This window comes from Rhinopithecus bieti, unplaced genomic scaffold, assembly GCF_001698545.2.
Source record: "Rhinopithecus bieti isolate Rb0 unplaced genomic scaffold, ASM169854v2 scaffold_8307, whole genome shotgun sequence".
In the NCBI taxonomy this organism is placed as follows: Eukaryota; Metazoa; Chordata; class Mammalia; order Primates; family Cercopithecidae; genus Rhinopithecus; species Rhinopithecus bieti.
The window spans coordinates 1,673,768-1,697,430 of NW_016806443.1; the positions used below are offsets into that span (position 1 = coordinate 1,673,768).

Here is a 23,663-nt window from a genome sequence, read left to right on the forward strand (position 1 = left end):
ATATATATATTTCTTTTTTTCCCCCCCCCCAGAGGCAAAGGACCACTAAAGCATACAACCGATGTGATCTATGCAGCGAAAATGATATCAGAATCAGGATCAAGGATGGATGTCCTTGCTCGGCAGATTGCTAATCAGGTGAGTTACTTACAAATGGACATGGTAAAAGTTCATGCTAACTGCTCTTTGCCATTAGAACATTGATTTGGGCAAAGTTAAATTTGTACTCTATTCAACCATTTTTTCTAAATTATAATTGAATTTTCAATAGCAGTATTAATACACTAGGTAATGGGCGATTATAAGGAAGCTTAATTATTTCTTAGGGCAGATTTTTTTTTTTTTAGCTTAAAATATACTCAAATTATTTCTAGTATCAGTTCTTCAGCATCAAATATGCTCAATTAATTGCAATCAATTGTAATTACAAAACCGAGTTTTGTTGTTGTTGATACATTATATTTCCTTCTTCTTTGGTTATGTATTTTTAACATTTATTTTCATTATATTTAATTTTTAAATGACATATAATAATTGCATTTGTAGAGTACATACATTTCTATACATGTGTACACTGTGTATTGATCAAATTAGGGAATGGGCATATACTATTCCTCAAACATCTATCATTTCTTTGTTTTGAAAACATTCCAAATCTTCTCATATAGCTATTTTAAAATACACAATAAATTATTAACTATAGTCAGCCTACTATGTTATAGAAGACTAGAATTTATTCCTTCTATGTAACTGTATTTTTGTACCTTTAATCAACTTATTTTTATCTTCCCCTCTCCACTACTCTTCTCTGCCCCAATAACCATTATTCTATTCATTAATTCTATGAGATCAACTTTGAAAACTCTCACATATGAGAACATGTGGTACTTGTCTTTCCGAACCTGACTTATTTCACTTAACATAATGTCCTCCAGTCTTGGTCATGTTGCCACAAATGACAGGATTTCATTCTTCTTTGTGGCTGAATATTCCATTGTGTTTGTATACCACATTTTGTTTATCCATTCATTCATTGGTGAACAATTAGATTGATTCTAACTAACTGATTGACAGTTGGATTGTGAGCAGTGCTGCAGTAAGCATAGGAGTGCAGCTATCTCTCCAACATATTGACTTCCTTTTCTTTTAATAAATACCCAGTAATGAATTGCTGGATCATATGGTAGTTCTATTATTAGTTTATTATTAGTAGTGGTCGTTTTTAAAGAAAACTCCTATTTTCCATAATGGCTGTACTAATTTACATTTCCACCAACAGGGTATAAGAGTCCCCCTTTCTCTACATTCTTGACAGAATTTATTTTTTGTTCTTTCAATTATAGCGATTTTAACTGGGATAAGATAATATCTTATTGTGGTTTTGATTTGCATTTCCCTGTTGATTAATGATGTGGAACATTTTTCATATAACTGTTGGCCATTTGTATGTCTTCTTTTGAGAGATGACTACTCAGATCATTTGTCCATTTTTAAATTTGTTTTATTCTTCTGTTGATTTGTCTTATGTATTCTGTATTTTAGTCCCTTGTCAAATAGTTTGAAAATATCTTCTATCATTCTATAGGTTGTCTTGTCACTCTGTTAATTGTTTTCTTTGCTGTGCAAAATCTTTTTAGTTTGATATACTCCCATGTGTTTATTTTTACTTTTGTTGCCTGTGCTTTTGAGGTTTTGGTCATCAAATCTTTGCCAAAATCAGTGTTCTGAAGCCCTGTGTTTTCTTCTACTAGCTTTATAGTTTTGGATTTTATGCTAGGCCTTTACTTTGATTTTATTTTTCTATATGGTGAAAGGTAGGGGTCTAGTTTCATTTTTCTGCAATAGATATCCAAATTTCCCACTACCGGTTATTGACTGTCCTTTTGTCAGTGTGTGTTCTTGACACTTGTTCAAAATCAGTTGGCTATAAATATATGAATTTATTTTTGGGTTCTCCATTCTGTTCCAGTGGTCTATGTGTGGGTCTTTTTATGCTAGTATCATGCAGTTTTAGTTACTATATCTTTGTAATATATTTTGAAACCAGGTAGTATGATGTTTCCAGCTTTTCTCTTTTTCTCAGGATTGCTTTGGCTATTCAGTGTCTTTTGTGGTTCTATGTAAATTTTAGAATGTTTTTATTCTATCTATGTAAAAAATGTCATTGGTATTTTTCTAGGGGTTACACTGAATCTGTATATTGTTCTGGGCAGTATGGACATTTTAACAATATTAATTATTTCAATACATGAACAGAGGATATCTTTTTTGTCTCCTATTTCTTTTATCAGTATTTTATAGTTTTATAGTAGGGATTTTTCACCTCCTTAGTTATATTGATTTCTAGGTGTTTTGATTTTTGTAGCTATCAGAAATAGGATTGCTTGCCTGATTTCTTTTTTAGATTGTTCACTATTTGTGTGTAAAATGCTGTTGATTTTTGCATGTTGATTTGATATCCTTCCACTTTATTGAATTTATCAAATCTAAGAGATTTTTTTGTTTGTTTGTTTGGTAGAGCCTTTAGGCTTTTCTTAATATAAGATCATGTCATCTACAAACTAGGACAATTTGACTTCCTCCTTTCCAATTTGGATATTCTATATTTCTTTCTCTTAGCTAATGGTTCTAGCTAGGCCGTTCAGTTCTATGTTGAATGAAAATGGTGACAGTGGGTAACCTTGTCTTGTTTCAGATCTTATAGGAAAGGCTGTCAATTTTTTTGCTTATTTTGCTCTTCAAAATCAATACATATTAAAATGTTATAATGGTAGGTTTTCTGGGTTGACAATATATTCTAATATAATATTTAAAATTCAAAGAAAAATGCTATTTAGTAGAATACTAAAGATAATACTAAAGATATAAAATGCATAAAGTGCATAATTAATATAGAGACTGGTGTTTATAAACATTTTGGTTTCCTTTTTTTAGATTTCTCATGTTTATTTCAGTATTTCTAAGCAGCTGCTACATCCTTAAAATTATTTTACACTTTAGTTGAAAAATCTGTTGCTTTCATTAATGTGTTGAGATATTCAATTAGTATTTCAGACTGGGGTATAATATAATTTTGTGGCTTTTATATTGTGTTCAACTTCATAGTACATATTTATTTCCCTTTTGGAAAAAAATGGGGATTTTTTACAACTATTTCTTATTATTTCTTGCTTATATAGTCAGAGGGAAAGGTTTTGGGCTTCTTTTATAATGATTACTATTGTTCAGTATGCTTATACTCTCTTTCTTGGAAAATGAAGCACTCTCTCCTATTCAATATTGTATTTGTGGATATAAGGAATAAGAAACAAAGACTAATTATAATAAACTAATAACATTCCTAATATTAAAGAACATATGTCTTTCCATGTTACTATATTATAACATTTTATTAATCCTGTTTTTTGAGCATTTAGTATTTACGGCAAAAACAAACTCTATCCTAATATAAGTCAAAATTTCCGGGTTTGATTATGTGACTGAAGCCTATATATGCCCATAGTTTTCTTTATTTTAGAATTTTATTGCGTTCACTTTTATGAGAGACACTAAATCTTAGTGAAAGAAGTGAAACCATAGTACATTAAACATATTTACATGTATTAGTAACTTTTTAAATACTGAATGCTTCCTACCATTTTTTCCTGTTTACTTTGAAACAACCAGTTTTCCAAGTTGACATAATTGTGTCATGTTGAAGGTTTTTTTTCCTTATATTGACAATCTTCTTTAATTGGATCTAGTTGCCTTGAACTAGGTACTTTTATAACATGGCTTTATCAAACTATGTCATTGTTTTTAGCATTATTCAAATGGTATGGGAGAAAGCAAAAGTATCATCTTACTTCTGTACAGTTTTGACATTTTAAAAGAAGCTTAGAGAAGTAGTCACTGACTAATAAAGAATTATAGATGACTCTTTTTGGCCTTTTCCATTTCATACATAAAATAGTTTCAAATTAATTACTTTTGTTCTGAAGAAATATAGTTCTAAGCAATCAAAATTGAGAATGAAGAAACTGACTCAGTTATTACAGTGACCATCTAGGGAGGTTGTCTATGAATGTGCTTCTGACATTATTATTTGATAGATTAAGAAATTTTAGGCAGAAAATAATATCTGAAATTGATTATGAAATGCAATTGAGTAATGTAAGCAACTTGATTTCCAATGTCTATGTATATTATGAAAAAAATCTGCTGGAACATTGGTTGCTTTCTCTTTTGATCAATTTAATAGTTCAAAAATAATACATTCTAGTTTTAATTTTTGCTGGTGTGTCAGAAGGTCAAACACTAATTTCCATTCCAACTAACATTAAATTTGAAATTATATCTATATATTTAAATTATTTAAATGTATGTTTATATATATCATCTATTACATACATTATTAGACCAATTTAGTTACATTCTGTAAAGTTTCAGAGTTAAAGTTCATATGTAGAAAGAATGAAGCAGAATTAGATTAGCTGATGCTTCTCGTTCTGCTTGCTTGGCCTTTTATTTTATTTTATTTTCACTTTTCCTTCCTCTATTGCTTCCTTACGAGCATATTTATTGTGTGTGTGCCACCCTCAATTCACTACTCTGGCACTGGCATTAGCTAGTTAGAAAGAGAAGAACTAAAACCTTCCGCTTAAGTTTATTTTTCCCAATCATCCAACATTTTTTAGGCTTTAGAATTGTCTCAAAATGGTGGTAGCTTAAGTATGCCATCTAGGACATATTTAAGTCTTGTAGAATTTTAGCACAAATTTTGTCTCCTTTAGACAGTATCCTTGTATAAAACAAGATTGTTTTAAGAATAGCTATAATAATTCTTAAAAATTTTGCTTATGAATTAAACAGAATAAGTTGGAGAAGAAAAATACGAATCCAAGATTTCAGGCTTTCAGTACCTATTTTTTTCTATTTCTGTACTCTACATTGTAATTAATCATATTAGCAGATATTCTAAATTAGACAAAGTAATACCTCATAAGGTAGGGATAATGCACAGAAAGATTTTAAATAGTTATAGAAGCAGTATAACCTAGATCGGAAGGAGACAATAGGAGCCAAAATAAAATTAGCATCTGCTACAAGTGTTTTGCACCAGGACAGAACAGTATTAGACTTTCTGAACACTGGGTGATATTTAAGGAGCCTAATTACTTCCTCCTTGTAATTTTGCCAAAGCAAAGATACCAAGGCTAATAAGTAGACATTCACACCTAATTGTAACCGAACACAATTGAAATGAACTTTTGGTGTTAAATACATTGACAGGTAGTTGTAGTTCAAGAAAAGATGATTTTAAAAAACCAAAGTGAAGAAGTATAAACCAAATCACACAAAATGCACTCCATTATGAACAAAACAACCTACAAGTATAATTTATGTTAATATTTTACAAAATATTCTTGGAGGCTGGCCTTATTTGAGTTGTGTCATGTTTATATTATAAGAGGTAAAAAAAAAAATATTTCAATGAAACTATACTACTGAGAAGCTTCTGGAGCATTCATTATATCATGATTACACAACTCCAAAGGATATAATTCCTAGATATGCCTTGTGACAATATGTGTATTTTAAGGCTATTACCTATCCGGAATTTATTTCCAGCAGAGATTTTTTTACCTTTTTTTTCAAGAGGTTTTTGGGAAACAGATGGTGTTTGGTTACATGAATAAGTTCTTTAGCGGTGATTTCTGAGATTTTGGTGCACCCATCACCAAGCAGTGTACATTATACCCAATGTGTAGTCTTTTATCCCTCACCCCCGCTCAGCCCTTTTCCCTGAGCCCCCAAAGTCCATTGTATCATTCTTATGTGTTTGCGTCCTCATAGCTTAGCCTCTCATTATAAGTGAGAGCATACGATGTTTAGTTTTCCATTTCTGAGTTACTTCCCTTAGAATAATGGTCTCCAGTTCCATCCTGGTTACTGCAAATGCCATTAATTCATTCCTTTTTATAGTGGAGTAGTATCCCATGGTGTGTGCGTGTGTGTGTGTGTGTGTGTATACATATACATACATACACATATATATACACATGGTGTGTATGTATGTGTGTGTGTATATATATATCTCACATTTTCTTTATCCACTCATTGATTGATCGGCATTTGGGCTGATTCTATATTTATACAATTGCAAATTGTGCTGCTGTAAACATGTGTGTGCAAGTATCTTTTTTGTATAATGCCTTTTTTCCCTCTGAGTAGATACCTAGTAGTGGGGTTGCTGGATCACATAGTAATTCTACTTTCAGTTCTTTAAGGGATCTCCACACTATTTTCCATACTGATTGTACTAGTTTGCATTCCCAATAACAGTGTAAAATTGTTTCCTTTTCACTGCATCCATGCCAACACCTTTTTTTTTTTTTTTTTTTTTTTTCTGATTATGGCCATTCTTGCAAGAGTAAGGTAGTATCTCATTGTGGTTTTGATTTGCATTTCCCTGATAATTAGTGAGTTGAGCATTTTTTTCCTGTGCTTGTTGGCCATTTGTATATCTTTTTTTTTTTTTTTTTGAGAACTGTCTATTCATGTCCTTAGCCCACTTTTTTGATGAGATTGTTTTTTTCTTGCTGATTTGTTTGAGTTATTTGGAGATTCTGAATATCAGTCCTTTGTCAGATGTATAGATTGTGATCATCTTTCTCCAACTCTGTGAGTTTTCTATTAACTCTGCTGATTATTTCTTTTTCTGTGCAGAAGCTTTTCATTTTAATTAAGTACTATCTATTTATCCTTGTTTTTGTTGCATTTGCTGTTGGGTTCTTGGTCATGGAGTCTTTGCTGAAACCAGTGTCTAGAAGGGTTTTTCAGATATTATCTTCTAGAATTTTTATGGGTTTAGGTCTTAGATTTAAGTCTTTGATTCATCTTGAGTTTTTTTTTTTTATGGGGTGAGAGATGAGAACCCAGTTTTATTCTTCTAAATGTGACTAGCCAATTATCCCAGCACCATTTGTTGAATGGGGTGACCTTTCCTCACTTTATATTTTGTTTACTTTTTCAAAGATCATTTGGCTGTAAGCATTTGGCTTTATTTCTGGGTTCTCTATTCTGTTCCATTGGTCTGTGTACCTATTTTTATACCCGTACTATGCTGTTTTGGTGACTATGGCCTTATAGTATAGTTTGAAGTTAAGTAATGTGATGCCTCCAGATTTGTTCTTTTTGCTTTGGCTATACGGGCTCTTTTTTGGTTCTGTATGAATCTTAGGATTGTTTTTCCTAACTCTGTAAAGAATGATGGTGGCATTTTGATGGGAATTGCATTGAATTTGCAGATTGCTTTTGGCAGTATGATCATTTTTACCATTTTTACAATATTGATTCTACCCATCCATGAACATGGGAGTGTTTCCATTTGTTTCTGCCATCTATGATTTCTTTCAGCAGTGTTTTGTGGTTTTCCTTGTAGAGGTATTTCGCCTCCTTGGTTAAGTATATTCCTAAGTATTTTATTTTTATTTTTTACAGATATTGTAAAAACGGTTGACTTCTTGATTTAATTCTCAGCTTGGTCACTATTGGTGTATAGCAGAGCCACTGATTTGAATACGTTAATTTTTTTATCCTGAATCTTTGCTGAATTAATTTACCAGTTCTAGGAGATTTTTGGAGGAGTCTTTAGGGTTTTCTAGGTATATGGTCATATCATCAGCAAACAGCAACAGTTTGACTTCCTCTTTACCAATTTGGATGCCCCTGATTTCTTTTTCTTGTCTGATTGCTGTGGCTAGGACTTCCAGAGTCCTGTTGAAGAGAAGTAGTGAAAGTGGGCATCCTTGTCTTGTCCCGGTTATCAGGTGGAATGCTTTCAACTTTTCCCCATTCAGTATAATATTGGCTGTGGGTTTGTCATAGATGGCTTTTACTTTAAGGTGTGTCATTTCTATGCTGATTTTGCTGAGGGCTTTAATCATAAAGGGATGCTGGATTTTGTCAAATGCTTTTTTTGTGTCTATTGAGATGATCATGTAATTTAAAAAAATTTTTTATATGGTGTGTCACATTTACTGACTTGCAGATCGTGAATAATCCCTTCATCCCTGGTATGAAAAACCCACCGTGATCATTGGCGGCTTATTTTATATATTATATAATATAATATATTATATTGCTGTTAGATTTAGTTAGCATTTTATTGACGATTTTGCATCTATGTTCATTAGGGATATTTGTCTATAGTTTTCTTTCTTTCTTTTTTTTTTTTTTTTTTTTTTTTTTTTTTTTTTTTTTTTTTTTATGTCCTTGCCTGGTTTTGGTATTAGGGTTATACTGGCTTCATAAAATGATTTAGGGAGGATCTCCTCTTTCTCTATCTTGTGGAATAATGTCAGTAGGATTGGTACCAATTCTTCTTTGAATGTCTGATAGAATTCAGCTGTGAATTTGTCTGGTCCTGGACTTTTTTGTTGTTGGCAATTTTTAAATTACCGTTTCTATCTCACTGCTTATTTTTGATCTGTTCAGAGTTCCTATGTCTTACTGGTTTAATCTAAGAGGGTTGTATATTTCCAGGAATTTATTCATCCCTTCTAGGTTTTCTAGTTTATGCATGTAAAGGTGTTCATAGTAGCCTTGAATAATCTTTTGTATTTCTGTGGTATCAGTAGTAATATCTCCCATTTTGTTTCTAATTTAATTTATTTGGATCTTCTCTCTTCTTTTCTTGGTTAATCTCACCATTGGTCTATCGATTTTATCTATCTTTTCAAAGAACCAGCTTTTTATTCCATTTATTTTTTGTATTTTGTTTGTTTATTGGTTTCAATTCCATTTTGTTCTGCTCAGATCTTTGTTATTTATTTTCTTCTCTGGCAGAAATGTTGATGCCTAGATTAGTTCTCCAGATTAATGAACTCCTACTTTATAAAAATAAATGCACAGAAAGTTCTCAAGAATTAAGCAAGACTAAATGACTAAATGTATACTGAAATGTTTGATCTGTTTGCATCTTTCAGGTAATAGTGAATCTCCTGTTCTAAGAGATGCTGCTTTACTATTTTCCCCTTTATCAAGTGGTTGGTTTTTTTTTTTTTTTTTAACTGAAACAGTGTTTTAAATGCTCCTAGGGTGATTATCTATTCAGGTTCACTTCATGAATAGTTACAAAACTATGTAACAAAAGAATAAAGTGTTCTAAAGTCTAGGTGGAAGGAGCAATTTTATATAAATGGAGAAGAGGAAGGATGAGCAAAGTTTCTTCTTGTAGTTGGCTGGCTATCTTTAACCAAAAATTCCAAATAACCCGAATTTGTCTGAGTTTACCTTTCCACCATCTTTTCCATATCCTTATTTTATTTACAGGATAATGCAATTTTATGAGCTTGTTTCAATCGAAATAATTCTTTGAATGACAAATTTCAGGCATCAGAGAGAGGGTGACACTTTTGAGTTATGATCTATTACGTAGGACACTCCTTTCTTCTGAGAATCTCTCATGGGAGTAACATAAAGCTGAAAGGTAATTTGAGTCATAATTTTACATCTACTAAAGTAAAGGAGCTTTGTTGAATATGGAAAGCATCTTGTTTTTAATTTGTATTGTGTTCAAAGTATATGTCACTTTCTCAATGGCTATATGAGCAAACCAAGTTGAAAATAAAAATGAATTTGAAACAATTCTTAAACTCAAGACAATTTCAGCCAAAATATGGACAAAATATGATAAGCTTTTAACAGCATATATAATTTCTGGTAAAAACAACCTTTATTCATTGAGATACATCATGCATCATAGTTTCCCAAATATAACTCTCATAAATCAACATGTCCAGTCTTGAACATACCATATGAGGCAATGTTATCCTCTACCACTGACATTATAGCAGAGTTCCAGTGTATTTTTAATCATACTTCTATGGGTACCTTCTCTGTTCTGTGTGTCAGAAACCCGAGTTTGCTAAATAGCAGCTCTCATAAGCATAGCAAAGAAAAAAATACTCAAAATATATTGAGGTTTCTAGGTGTAGAATAAGCACAAATTAATGGCTGACCAGATTTAGGAGATGGAAAAGAGGAACAAGGCATTCTTCAGTGAGATAGTTAATACAAAGAGAAAAATAGGTGAATAGGTGAGTAGGCAAGATAATGAGTGAAACAGCTGAGAGATAAATGTGTTGAGTGTGAAATGTTGATGAGATGCTGAAATGAGATGGACAAATGCAGTAGTTATATGGATTGTCTGACGGAGCTGGATGATAGAATTTTGTAGTTTGTGTTGTGTAAGTGACAGATGAAACCAGAGCACTGTCTACTGTTGTCCAAAAAGAGGATGAAAGTAAAAAAACAAAAAAAATGCTCAGGAATAAAAGATGAGAACAAAAACAGGTGCAGGCAAAATAAGAACAAAAAATGCTTACAAAGGAGGCTGCGAAAGTTGGTATAAACTAGGAGAAAATCTAGGAGGAAACATTCGTGAAAATTAACATTTATGAGAATCAGTAACAAAGATCTAAAAGCTCCAGAGAGGTGATATAAGGGAAGAACTGCAACATATATAACGAATGCGGTAATTATAAGTCAATTAGTGATCTCAATGAAATAAAATTCTGAGGACTGGAGGAGCTGAAAACAGTTCTTAGCCTGATAAGGAAAGGAAGAATCTGCACTGAAACATTTTAGTAGGCATATTCATAAACAAAAAAGGAGAGATGGGATTTGAAGCAGGATTTTCCTTTGAGGGACTAGATAGAGTCAGGAATCAGGAAAAAAAGGTATTAACAGTAGGCGAAAAGATGGGATTATTGATCATCTGTGAGCCTGAGCAAGACGAAACAAGGCAACCTCTGGACTGCATTACAGGTGAAGAAATGAGCTCTGTGGGATGGGAAATGTCATGAGCACCAAGTGCTTTTGCTAGCACTGATTGCTTTAAATTCCTATTTTTGAAATTCACAGTGACACCTAGTACTTTTCATTAACAAACTTTTCCAGCTTAGCACAATTTAGGCTATTGTCTGTAATTGCACAATTCATTTTATTTATTTATGTATTTATTTATGTATTTATTTATTTATTTTAAATGGAGTCTCTCTGTCACTCAGGCTGGAGTGCAGTGGTGCAATGCAGTTCACGGCAACCTCCACCTTCCAGGTTCAAGTGATTCTTGTGTCTCAGCCACCCAAGTAGCTGGGACTACAGGCACGAGACACCATGCTCAGCTAATATTTTGTATTTTGAGTAGAGACGAGGTTTCACCATGTTGACCAGGCTGGTCTCGAACTCCTGATCTCAGGTCATCTGCCCACTTTGGCCTCCCAAAGTGCTGGGATTATAGACGTGAGCCACCGCACCTGGTCGCAAAAGTCATTTTGAATTTCTTAAAGTTTAGGCTCCAATATGGGCAAAAAATACTAAGATTATGAAATAAAAGTCTTCAAAAGTGTTCATTTTGCTAATTCACCCCTGAAATTTAAATTAAAAGGTAATGAATTTTTTTTAATATTTTTTCCTCATTACTAAATGATGTATTCCATATTGGTTTCAAGCCTCATGCTAGAAAAGTGAAAACTGGCTTAAAGTGAGAAAACCACATAGGCTGAAATGCCATCTGCTTACATGTAGTGAGTCCCCGTGATTATAAAACTTAGATTTAAAAAAGTCATGCATTAAAGAGCTAAGTAGATGTTCTGGTCAACATCTCCTATCTAAGTTAACTGGGAAATAATAACCAAAGTGTGCTAGTAGTGTACCACTTTAGCCTAAAAGTCCCTAATAGTATTCTTTTAAAAGTTATTTCAAAGCAAATTTTTTTAGTGAAACAATAGTCAAGGGCAAGAATGTTCTACAAACCTAGAGCCCAAAGTTTTTCTGTCACTTTCACATAAAATTTAAAAGGTGGGAAAAGCATTGTTCAATGTTTTTAAATGTACTTTTTTAAAAAAATATACATATTTAAGGACTTAAAATATACAATGTAATAATCAACAAAATTAAAAGGCAACCTATGGTTTGAAAGAAAATATTTGCAAACCATAGATCTGATAAGGAATTAATATAGAAAATGTGTAAGAAATATGCAGAACTCAATAGCAAAAAAATCCAAGTAACCTGATTAAAAAATGGGGAAAAGACCTGAATACATAAAAATGGCCCAAAGGAGATTTGAAAAATAGTAGAACACTCTTAAATTAGGAATGAGGCATTCTCCAGATTCTGCTTCTAAGTGAGTAAAGGCTCAGAACTAACTCAGAAAGGCTTTCTGATGTCAATGGGAAAGAAGGCTTTAATAACTTTTATACTATACGAATTTACCACATAGTATTTTGTTCTACTTTGGTTATAAAACTGGCTGCTACTGTTATAACCAAGATATTCTCATTAGTTCTGAAAATGAAAGACAAATTTAGGTCAAGCAACTTTGAACTTCAAAAGATCATTTTCACACTTTCTACTCATTTGACTCATTCTTTCCTTAATAGAATTGTAGGCTCTTCTACTATGGCCTTGGAGGAGTCTCTGTTTTGCTTAAACATGAGTGACTGCAATTGGTTATTGGTAAAGAATCTAATTATTAGTTTGACAGTTTGATTTTATCAGAAGTTGTAGAGTGGTGCTGGTCTTAGACAAGGAACACATCCACATCAATCTGGTTTATAACTGACAAATAAGAATGTCAGTCTAAGAAGCCAAGTTACAAATCAGAATGGCAATTTAATATTTTCAAAAAAGATACAATTGGCAAGAAGACTGATACTGTTCCTAGAACATGGAGGTAAGGAGGTGGAGCCAGATCATGTTTGAACTACTAGCTCTACTACTAATACCATTTATTGGCAAGTCAGTTAACCTCTCTGTGTGTCAGTACTCCCCTTCGCTAAATGAGGATAATGATTCCACTTACCTCATGAAATTGTGGGTGTTGTGTGATTATTAAAACAATTAGTATAGACAAAGCATCTAGAATAGTAGATGACAGATGAAACACTTTATGTGTCAGGGATTATCACTGTGTCCATACTTATGAATGAAGAATAGATAAGAAAGTTACTCAGTGAGAGCAATAATAACAAAAAATGTTTTGAAAGAATGTCCTATAGAAGAGATTATTGTGCATTCATGTGAATGAAACAGAGAAAACTAAATTCAAATCATTTACTCTCTCTGAAACTTATTTTGCAAATCTACAAAATGAAAATACTAGATCTAATTAACATGGTGTTTTGAGTACTAATTTAGAATTATGCATGTAAAGAACTTGGCATAGTACCTAGCACAGAGGAAGTACCTAATAAAGATCAGCTGCCTGTCAAGAGAAAACAAAGAGATGACTTGTTTTTCATCATTATAGGCAATTTCGCATCTGTAAATTGGGGGAAATATTTGTGTCTTAGAAGTTTTAGTGACTGAGTGAGATGATATGCCTAAATTAGTTTCCATATCATGTGGCACATAGTAATAGCTAAATGAAAATTAACTATTGTTCTTCCTCCTCTGTCTCTGCCTTCTCTTCTTCCTTTCCCTCTTTCTTTTCCTTTTCTGTCTCCATATCTTTCTCCTTTCCAATCTTCTTGATTAGCTACAATTTAATCCTTTTGAGGAGATTTGAGGGATAACCCTCATTTGTTTACTGAAAACTTGAGAAACACCCTTAATTTCTATATTCTTGTCTGATTGTGTCTCTGGCTGGCTGGCTATCCTGTATCTATTCATGCGTATATCCATGCCTGTCTTGCAGATTTATAGTATTTCTGCAGAAGAATTGAATTCTTTGCTACCTTCGTGGATTATTATCAACTTTGACTCAGGGTAACATGTTCTCATCTTGTGCACACACTCTGGAGCTATGTAGTCTATTTTAAAAATATAACAGAGAATAAGTACCTCACAAATTTTCCAAAAACACTCCAGCTTAAGTTACTAGTTACTGAATAAAAGCAGAAATGCATGAAAGGTTTTCTGGTTGCTCATCCTACTTTTTAATTTGCAGTTTAGGTCATTAGAATAAAAGCTTTAAAAAATAACATTTTATAGTTATAGAAGAAATATATATTTAAGATATACAAAATTTGAATAAAATAAAAGTATTGATTATACCATATTTATTGATTATTGTCATATATTTATTTCCCAGCATCTTTTAATTTTTTAACCCAGAGTCCAGAATTTATTTATTTTTAATGCATTTTAAAAAATAATTTCAACTTTTATTTAGATTCAGTGGGTACATGTGCAAGTTTATTACCTGGGTATATTGCATGATACTGAGGTTTGAAGTACAATTAATGCAATCACCCAGGTAGTGAGCATAGTACCCAATAATTAGTTTTTCAAGTTTTTACTCCCTTCCTCCCTCCCCTGTCTAACAGGCCTCAGGGTCTACTGTGGCCATCTTTATGTCCATCATTACCCATTATTTAGCTCCTATTTGTATGTAAGAACATATGGTATTTGGGGTTTTGTTCCTGCATTAAGTTGCTTAGGATAATAGCCTCCAGCTGCATCCACGTTGCTGCAAGAGACATAATTTCATTCATTCCTTTTTATGGCTGTCTGTTATTCCATGGTGTATATGTACCCCATTTTTATTTATTCATTCCACCGTTGGTGGATACCTAGGTTGGTTCCATGTCCTTGCTTTGTGAATAGTGCTTCAATGAACATATGAATGCAAGTGTCTTTTTGGGTAGAACAATTTATTTTCTTTTGACTATGTCCACAGTAATGGGAGGAGTGAGTCAAATGTTAGTTATGTTTTAAGTTCTTTGAGAAATCTCTGAACTGCTTCCACAGTGACTGAACTAATTTACATCCCCACCAATAGTTTATAAAGTGTTCCCTTTTCTCCACAGCCTCACCAGTATCTGTTGTTTTCAACTTTTTAATAGTAGCCATTCTGACTGGTGTGAGATAATATCTCATTTTGGTTCGATTTGAATTTCTCTGATGATTTGTGATGTTGAACAAAATGTTCAGGTTGGTTGGCCACTTGTATGTCTTCTTTTGAGAAGTGTCCATTCATGTTTTGATATGGTTTTGGCATTTGTCCTTCCCAAATCTCATGTTGAAATGCAATTCCCAGTGTTGGAGGTGGGGGCCTGGTGGGAGGTGTTTGGTAATAGAGGCAGATTCCTCATGGTGTGCTGTCCTCAGGATAGTGCGTTATCGCAAGATCTGATCATTTAAAAGTATGTGGCACCTCCCACTTCCCTCTTGCTCCTATTCTCGCCATGTCATGCGCCTGCTCCCACTTCACCTCCCACTGTGAGTAAATATTCCGAGCCCCCACCCCAAAGCCAAGTGGATGCCAATGCAATGCTTGTATACCCTGCAGAACCACAAGCCAATTGAACTTTTTTCTTTATAAATTACCCAGTCTGAAGTATTTTTTATAGCAATGCAAGAATGACCTAACACATACCATTTGCCCATTTTTAATGGGGCTGTTTTTTGCTTGCTCAATTGTTTAAGTTCTTTATAGATCCTGGATAGTGAAACTATGTCAGACTCATAGTTTGCAAATATTTTCTTCCATCATGTGGGTTGTCTGTGTACTCTGTTGAGAGTTTGTTGCTATGCAGAAACTTTTTAATTAGAGATTCCACTTGTCAATTTTCTTTTGTTGCAATTGCTTTTGAAGATTTAGTTATAATGTCTTTCCCAAGGCTGATATCCAGAATGGTGTTTCCTAGGTTTTTCTTCAAGGATTCTTATTGTGGAGGTCTTATATTTAAATCTTGAATTCATCTTGAGTTAATTTTTCTAGATGATGAAAGATAGGAGTCCAGTTTCATTCTTCTGCCTTTGGCTAGCCAGCTATCACAGCATCATATGTTGAATAGAGAGTCACTGCTTGTTTTTGTCAACTTTGTCAAAGATCAGATGGTTGTAGTTGTGCAGCTTTATTTCTGTGTTCTCTATTCTGTCCCATCAGCCTATGCATCTGTTTTTGTGTCAATACCATGCTGTGTTGTTACTGTAGCCTTATAGTGTAGTTTGAAATCAAGTGATATGATGCATCCAGCTTCTTCTTTTTTTTTTTTTTTTTTTTTGCTTAAGATTGCTTGTCTAGTCAGGATATTTCTTGGCTTCATATGAATTTTACAATAGTTATTTTCTAGTTCTGTGAAAAGGATGTTGGTTGCTTGATAGGAATAGCATTGAATCTGTAGATTGCTTTGGGCAGTATGGCCATGTTAATGATATTGATTCTTCCAGTTGATGAACTTGAAATGTTTTTTTCCATTTGTTTGTCTCATCTATGATTACTTTCAGCAGTATTTTGTAGTTCTCCTTGTAGAGATCTTTAACTTCCTTGGTTAGATTCGTTCCTAGGTGTTTTATTTATTTATTTATTTTTATTTTTTTATTTTTTATTTTTTTTGAGACGGAGTCTCGCTCTGTCGCCCAGGCTGGACAGGCTGGAGCGCAGTGGCCGGATCTCAGCTCACTGCAAGCTCTGCCTCCTGGGTTTACGCCATTCTCCTGCCTCAGCCTCCCGAGTAGCTGGGACTACAGGCGTCCGCCACCTCGCCCGGCTAGATTTTGTATTTTTTAGTAGAGGCGGGGTTTCACCGTGTTAGCCAGGATGGTCTTGATCTCCTGACCTCGTGATCTGCCCGTCTCGGCCTCCCAAAGTGCTGGGATTACAGGCTTGAGCCACCGCACCCGGCCCTGTTATATTTATTTATTTATTTATTTGCAGCTATTGTAAGTGAAATTGAGTTCTTGATTTGGTTCTCAGCTTGACATGTTATTGGTGTCATAGAAAATGTATTTTTATTTTATACCATGATTTTGCTCCTAAAAATTACTGAGTCATGTCCCTCAGTTCAGAGAGCCTTTTAGTAAAGTATTTTGTGTTTTTTTGGGTTATAAAATCATATCAACAGCAAAGAGACTATGGCTTGACTTTTATTTGTCTAGTTGGATACCTTTATTTATTTCATTTTTGCCTGAATTGTTGTGGGCTAGGACTTTCCAGACCTGTGGTGGAATAAGCAGGAGTGAGAATGGGCATCATTGTAGCAGTTTTCAAGGGGATTGCGTTTCAGCTTTGCCCATTTCAGTATAACGTTGGTATGGTTTCTCTTAGATGGTTCTTATTATTTTGAGATATGTTCCCTTTGATGCATAGTTTCTTGAGGGTTTTATCATGAGGTTTTGTGTTCTATCAAAAGCTTTCCACATCTGCTGAAATAGTCATATAATTTTTGTTATTAATTCTTTATATGTGTGAATCACATAATCGATTTGTGTAATATTAACCATTCTTACATTATATCAAATTAAGCCTACTTGTTCATAGTGGCATTAACTTTTTGATGGCCACTAAATTGCAGTTTCTAATATTTGCTGAAGGATTTCTGCATCTATGTTTAACTCAGAGATATTTGGTATCAGAGATTTTTTTTCGTCGTATCTTTACTAGGTTTTCCCTAAATCAGGATGATGCTGGCTTTGTTTGAATGAGTTAATGGAAGAGTCTCCTTCCTTCTCCATTTTTTGGAATAGTTTCAAATTAGTTGGTACCAGTATCTTCAAATGTATGTTTGGTAGAATTTGGCTGGGCTCTTTTGTTTGTTGTTGTGGTGGGTGTCTTATTACTGATTTAATTTCAGGAACTCGATATTGTACTGTTCAGGGTTTCAATTTCTTTCTTGATTCATTCTTGGAGGATTTGTGTGTTTCAGAAATTGATCTTCTCCTCTAGTTTTCTAGTTTGCATGCACAGGTGTGTTCCCCAATAGTTCTGAAGGCTCTTTTTGTTTCCTGTGGTAATTGGTTTGCAATGTTCCACTTTAGTTTTATAACTTCTGGCTGTTGGGGGGGGTTATTTTTGGGGAATCCTTCCCCTTCTTTTCTTTTTTTCTGTGGTAATCTAGCTAGCAGTCCCTACCGGATCTATCATTTCTTCAAAAAAAAAAAAAAAAAAAAAAAAAAAAAAACCTTTAGGGTCCCCTTTCATTGATTTCGTCTGGGAAATTTTTTAGGTCTCCCAGAATTTTCAATTCCCAGTTTCCATGCTATTTTAATTTTTTTGGGTTGGTTTTTTTTTGGGTTCTTGTTTTTTTGGGGTTTGGTTTGGTTCTTGGGTTTTTTTTTAGCGCTCCTCTAGGCAAATGATGTTAAACAAATTAATTTTGAGATCTTTTTCCTAACTTTTTAAGGTTAGGGAGGTTTTTAACTCGCCCCTTTCCTCTTAAAAATACTTTGGCTGCATCCTAGAGATTTTTATATGTTGTGTCTCTTATTTCTATTTATTTCAAAAAATTTTTTGATTACTGCCTTAATTTCATTGTTTACCCAAAAATAAATTTATTAGTCCATTCTCACATTACTGTGAAGATACTGAGACTAGCTAATTTATATATAAAAAAGAGGTTTAATTGACTAACATTTCACATATCTAACACTGTCAGTGAGGAGTTGAAGTTCCTCAACATTATTGTGTGGCTGTCTAAGCCTTTTTGTAGATCTAGAAGTACTTGTTTTATGAATTCAGATGCTTCAGTGTTGGGTACATACATATTTAGGATAGTTAAGTCTTTTTGTTGACTTTAACCCTTTATCATTATGTAATGCCCTTCTTTGTCCTTTTTTACTGTTGTTGGTTTAAAGTCTTTTTTATCTAATATATCATTATATATTATATTTTAATATATTTTAAAATACATGTATTTTATCTAATATAATATGTTATATATTATATTTTAAATATATTTTAACATACATATATTTTATCTAATATAATAGCCACTCTTCTTTTTTTTGTAGTTTAATTTGCAAGATAGATATTTCTTCAACCCTTTACTTTGAGCTTAATGATGTCATTATGTGTGAGATGGGTATCTTGAAGACAGCAGATGGATGGATGTTTTTATTTTATCCAACTTGCCACTCTGTGCCTTTTAAGTGGAGTGTTTAGGCTATTCACATTCAAGGATAATATTAATATGCAAGATTTTGATCCTATCATGAAGTTGTTAGCTGGTTGCTTTGTATTTTCTATGGTTTGGTTGCTCTGTAGGTCTGTGGGCTCTGTACTTAAGTGTGTTTTTGTGATTGCAGGTGTCAGCTATTTTTTCCCCATGTTTAGAATTCCCTTAAGAGTCTCTGATAAGACTAGCCTAATGGTAATGAATTTTTTTAGTGCTTGTTTGTCTGGAAAATATTTTTGTTTCTCTTTCAGTGATAAAGCTTAGCCTGATGGGATATGAAATTTTGTTGGAATTTCTTTTCTTCAAAATTCTGAAAATAGGCCCCCAGTCTGTCCCAGCTTATAAATAAGGTTTATGCAGAGAAGTCTGCTTTTAGCCTTTTGGAATTCCCTTTGTGTGTGTTCTGACCTTTTTCTCTAGCTACCTTTGTGATGTTTTTCTTTAGCGTTGACCTTGAATAGTCTGGTGATTATATGCCTTGGTAATGTTGCTTTTTGTATAGTATCTCACAAGTGTTCTCTGAATTTCTTGTATCCAGATGTCTACCTCTCTAGCAAAATTCGGAACATTTTCTTGATTTATCACTTCAAGTATTTTTTCTAGGTTGTTATCTTTTTCTCAGTCTCAGAATGTCACTAATTTTTAGGTTTGGTCACTTTACATAATCCCATATTTCTCAAAGACTTTGTTCATTTTTTAAAAAATTACTTTTTCTTTATTTTTTTCTGACTGGGTCAATTCAAAAGACTGGTCTTCAAGATCTGACATTCTTTCTTCTACTTAGTCCAGTTAATTGGTGAAGCTTCCAGTTGTATTTTGAAATTAAGTTCGTTTTTAAATTCCAGAATCTCTGATTGATATTTTAAAGATGTTTATCTCTTCCTTCATTTTCTGGATTGCTTTAAAATGTTTCTTTGTGTTAATTTTCAACCTCGTCTTGGATCTTATTGAACTTTCTTGCAATCCACACTTCAAATTCTCTATCTGTCCTTTCCAAGTTTCCACTTCACTGGAGACCATAGCTGGAGAGCTACTATGGTATGTTGATGGTATTACTACATTTTGAATTTTCATGGTGTTAGAATTCTTACACTGGTTCTTTCTCATCTTGAGGCATTGATACTTCAAAATTTTTTAATTATATTTGTGCAGATATAATTTTTCTTTTCTTTCCCTATAATATTATTGATTTATGTTTTTTCTTTCCCTTTCCCTTTTCCACTTATTTTTCCCTAGGGGATGTGACTTTAGAGAATGCTGGGTAAGGTCTTTCGGCTTAATTTGTGTACTCTACACCTTTCTGTCAAGCAGGTTTTATATTGGGCCATGCAGTTCCATCTACAAGCCCATAGATGGTGTGTATGGCCAATACTGCTGAGTGTATACCTCATCCTTGTTTACTAGCAGAAGCTCTCTCTTGCCTCAGGCAATGGGCTTATTCCTGTAGTGCAAAGTGGTCTGAGCTCCCTCCTCAGCCCCAGAGGTGTTGGGAGCAATATGAGCAGGTCCAGACTGGCAGGTTTGCCTACAGATTCCCCTAAGGGCAGTCATGAGCACCAGTGCTGAAGGATAATCCAGTGAGTGGGTACCAAGCACCCAGAGGTATGCCTAGGCATGGCACTGGGAAGCCTTCTTGTCCTCAAGTTCTGTACACACAGATTTGGGGTGGTCTCAACTCCTAATCCAGGGGACTGGGTGCTCCAGAGCTGGGAGATCTGCCTAGGCATGAAGCAGAAAGGCTCCTCTACATACCTGGATCCCTGCAGAGAAAGTGTGGGGTGGCTCAGGCTGTCAATCTGGCAAACGTGTACTTTGAATACCTGGAAATCTGCCTAAGCATGGAGTGGAGAGGGCCTGCTGCACCCTGATCTATGCACAGAAAGGGTGGGGAAGCTCAGCCTGCTGATTCAGGCAAGCTGGTGCTCTGAATACCTGGAGATTTGCCTGGGTATGGTGCAAAGAGAGTCCTGATGCAGCATGATCTATGCCTAGGAAGGATGGACAGCTGAGCCTGTCCCAGCAGGTTTTATTATTTTATTTTTTATTTTTATTTATTTATTTTTTGACACAAGGTCTCACTCTTTTGCCCAGGCTGAAGTGCAGTGTCACAATCATGGCTCACTGCAGCATTAACCTCTCAGGCTCAGGCAGTCCTCCTACCTCAGCCTCCTAAATAGCTGGGATCACACTTGGCTAATTTATTTTTATTTTTTGTAGCGATGGTGCCTCCCTATGTTCCCCAGGCTGACCTCAAATTCTTAGGCTCAAGGGATTTTCCTGTTTCAATTTCCCAAATTGCTGGGATTATAGGCCTGAGTCACTGCATCTGGAATTCAGCATGTTTTAAATATACACATTTTTTAATAGAATTTGATTGCAGTATTTACAGGTTGTGTTTTAACTTCCAAAACATTTACCTGCATCCTTTGAAACTCTATTTTCTTGAGACTGGGTAATGCTACATTATATTGATAGGCATTCTTATTTAGTCTTTCCATTATTTGGGGAATTTAGGTCATTTCCAAGTTTTGCTATTATACATAATGCTACAATGAAGATCTTTGGATATAAATCACTGTCCACATTTCCTTGTTCTTATAAAAATTTACTAAAAGCGGAATTAAGTTAGAAGGGATTTTTATAAATCTATTATAATTGCACAGGAGAAAGAACACAAAGATTAAATCTTAACCAAAGCTATTTACCATGTTATGATAAAGCTCAAAGCTGTCCTCCAGGAAGTTCCTTCCAAAAGATAAAATGATGCAGGAGGCTGGTTTTCATAAGGAAATTTAATATTCTAAATCATGTGCACTGTCTGGTTCTTGGCTTCAGTTAGATTCACACCTGTTATCTAAGGTAGAAATGATTTCCTTTGTCTGTAACAGTTAAGAACATTGAATGCTGGAAGTAATAGAACATATTATGTTGCTGCATGTTTTTATGTCCTTTTGAGTAGCAAAGGACAGACAATGCAGAACCATGAGTCTCAAGGAGCATTGTAATAGTAATTCTAGGAGTATTCTAATAGTAATTCTAGGTGAAAGAAATAATTACATTTTAAATATTTCTTTAGATTTACCTAAAAATATAATCTGAAGGCTTCTAACCTTTATCATAAATTAAAGGCAGCTATTTTATTTACCTTTTCCTGTCTAAAAAGTATTTTAACATTTCTTTTGGCTAAGCTGAAATAACTAAGGTTGCAAAATGAATAAACTATTGTAATGGTAGAAGCATATCAGAATCTACTTGGACTTGAGCTGAGAAATGTTCCGCTATGAAAATAAAATTGCTGCCTTATAAGGTAACTGCCATGTGAATACTGTTTTTACTCACTGTGATCTACCTATTATTTATTCTGCTATATCCATTTTTATCTTTGATGCATATTTAGTGCCCAGATCCATCTTGCAAACAGGACTTGTTGGCCTACCTGGAACAGATTAAGTTCTATTCCCACCAGCTGAAAATCTGCAGTCAGGTTAAAGCTGAGATCCAGAACCTGGGAGGAGAGCTCATCATGTCAGCTGTGAGTACTGCCTAGCATGTACATGATCACAGGTAGAAGATGCTTGAAACAGAGTTACAACACCCTTGCTTACATGACCGAATCTTTTAGGTAAAATTAGTATAGAAAAACTAAATTGGAGTTTTTATTAAAAGTACATGTATTTAAACTAGCAGGAAATCTTGGCAGATTTCTTTAAAACAGGTTTAAAATGTTGTTTTTATTTACTTCAGAGATTAAAGAGTAAATCACATTTTATAAGCCATTTGGATGAGAAATCCATGTTAATATAAAGCATGACTTCAGAATGTGTACAGATGGAACTCCGAAATGAATCCTGTAATTTTTCTAAAATAAATGCATGTAGAATTGCAAATTAATAAAATGATTGCTTCATTGCTATTAATTGATATTCATTTTCCCCTATTTCTTTTTATAACATAAATGTTCGTGTCTTGAGAGTTTTCATTTCCATATGTATTTTCAGAACTGGAGTATGATAGAACTTATTAGAGTTGGAGGAAATTTCATAAATTCTTTGGTGGCCCTAAGTTTTAAGCTGCTGTAAATTACCATGGTAGAACTAATGTATAACTTTTCTACTCATCTTTTAATAGCAGTAGATCATTTCTCTGGAGAAGAAATGGTAATAAAATAATATTTGATATCTATATTGGATTCAGTTATCAGTGACTTTGAAAAGGACATGGACCAAGATTATAAATTTAAGTTTAAATGGAACATTATAAATATTCTGGGAATTTGTATTTCTGAGAAAAATTTTTTTAATTACACTAGTATATTTATGTATGTGTAATATATAGGGCCTCTGTATCCTGGCATTGGACATTCCCTCAATGAGTTAATGTTCTGAAAGAGGACGTAATTACTAAAACACAAGCAAAGGATCACCATCAAAAGTAGAGGGAGAGGCTGGTCACGGTGGTTCATGCCTATAATCCCAGCACTTTGGGAGACTGAGGCATCTGGATCACTTGAGATCAGGAGTTTAAGACCAGCCTGGCCAACATGGTGAAACCCTGTCTCTACTAAAAATAGAAAAATTAGTTGGGTGTGGTGGCGCATGCCTGTAATCCCAGCTACTCAGTAGTCTGAGGCATGAGAATTACTTGAACCCAGGAGGTGGAAATTGCAGTGAGCCGAGATCACGCCACTGCTCTCCAGCCTGGGCGACAGTGCAAGACTCCATCTCAAAAAAAAAAAAAAAAAAAAAAAAAAAAAAAAAGTAAAGGGGAGGAAAC

At 33.9% G+C, this 23,663-nt stretch overlaps 1 protein-coding gene across 1 annotated transcript in view; it reads left to right on the forward strand.

Moving 5' to 3' along the window:
* CTNNA3 (catenin alpha 3) overlaps nt 1-22,537 on the forward strand; it is a 1,693,405-nt gene extending 1,670,868 nt beyond the window's left edge. Inside the window, exons 16-17 of the mRNA XM_017876520.1 lie at nt 33-138; nt 22,288-22,537. Of these exons, the coding sequence (XP_017732009.1) occupies nt 33-138; nt 22,288-22,437 (256 nt within the window). The 3' untranslated portion in view covers nt 22,438-22,537. The remainder of the gene's footprint in view (nt 1-32; nt 139-22,287) is intronic.
* Nucleotides 22,538-23,663: the final 1,126 nt, after the last annotated feature.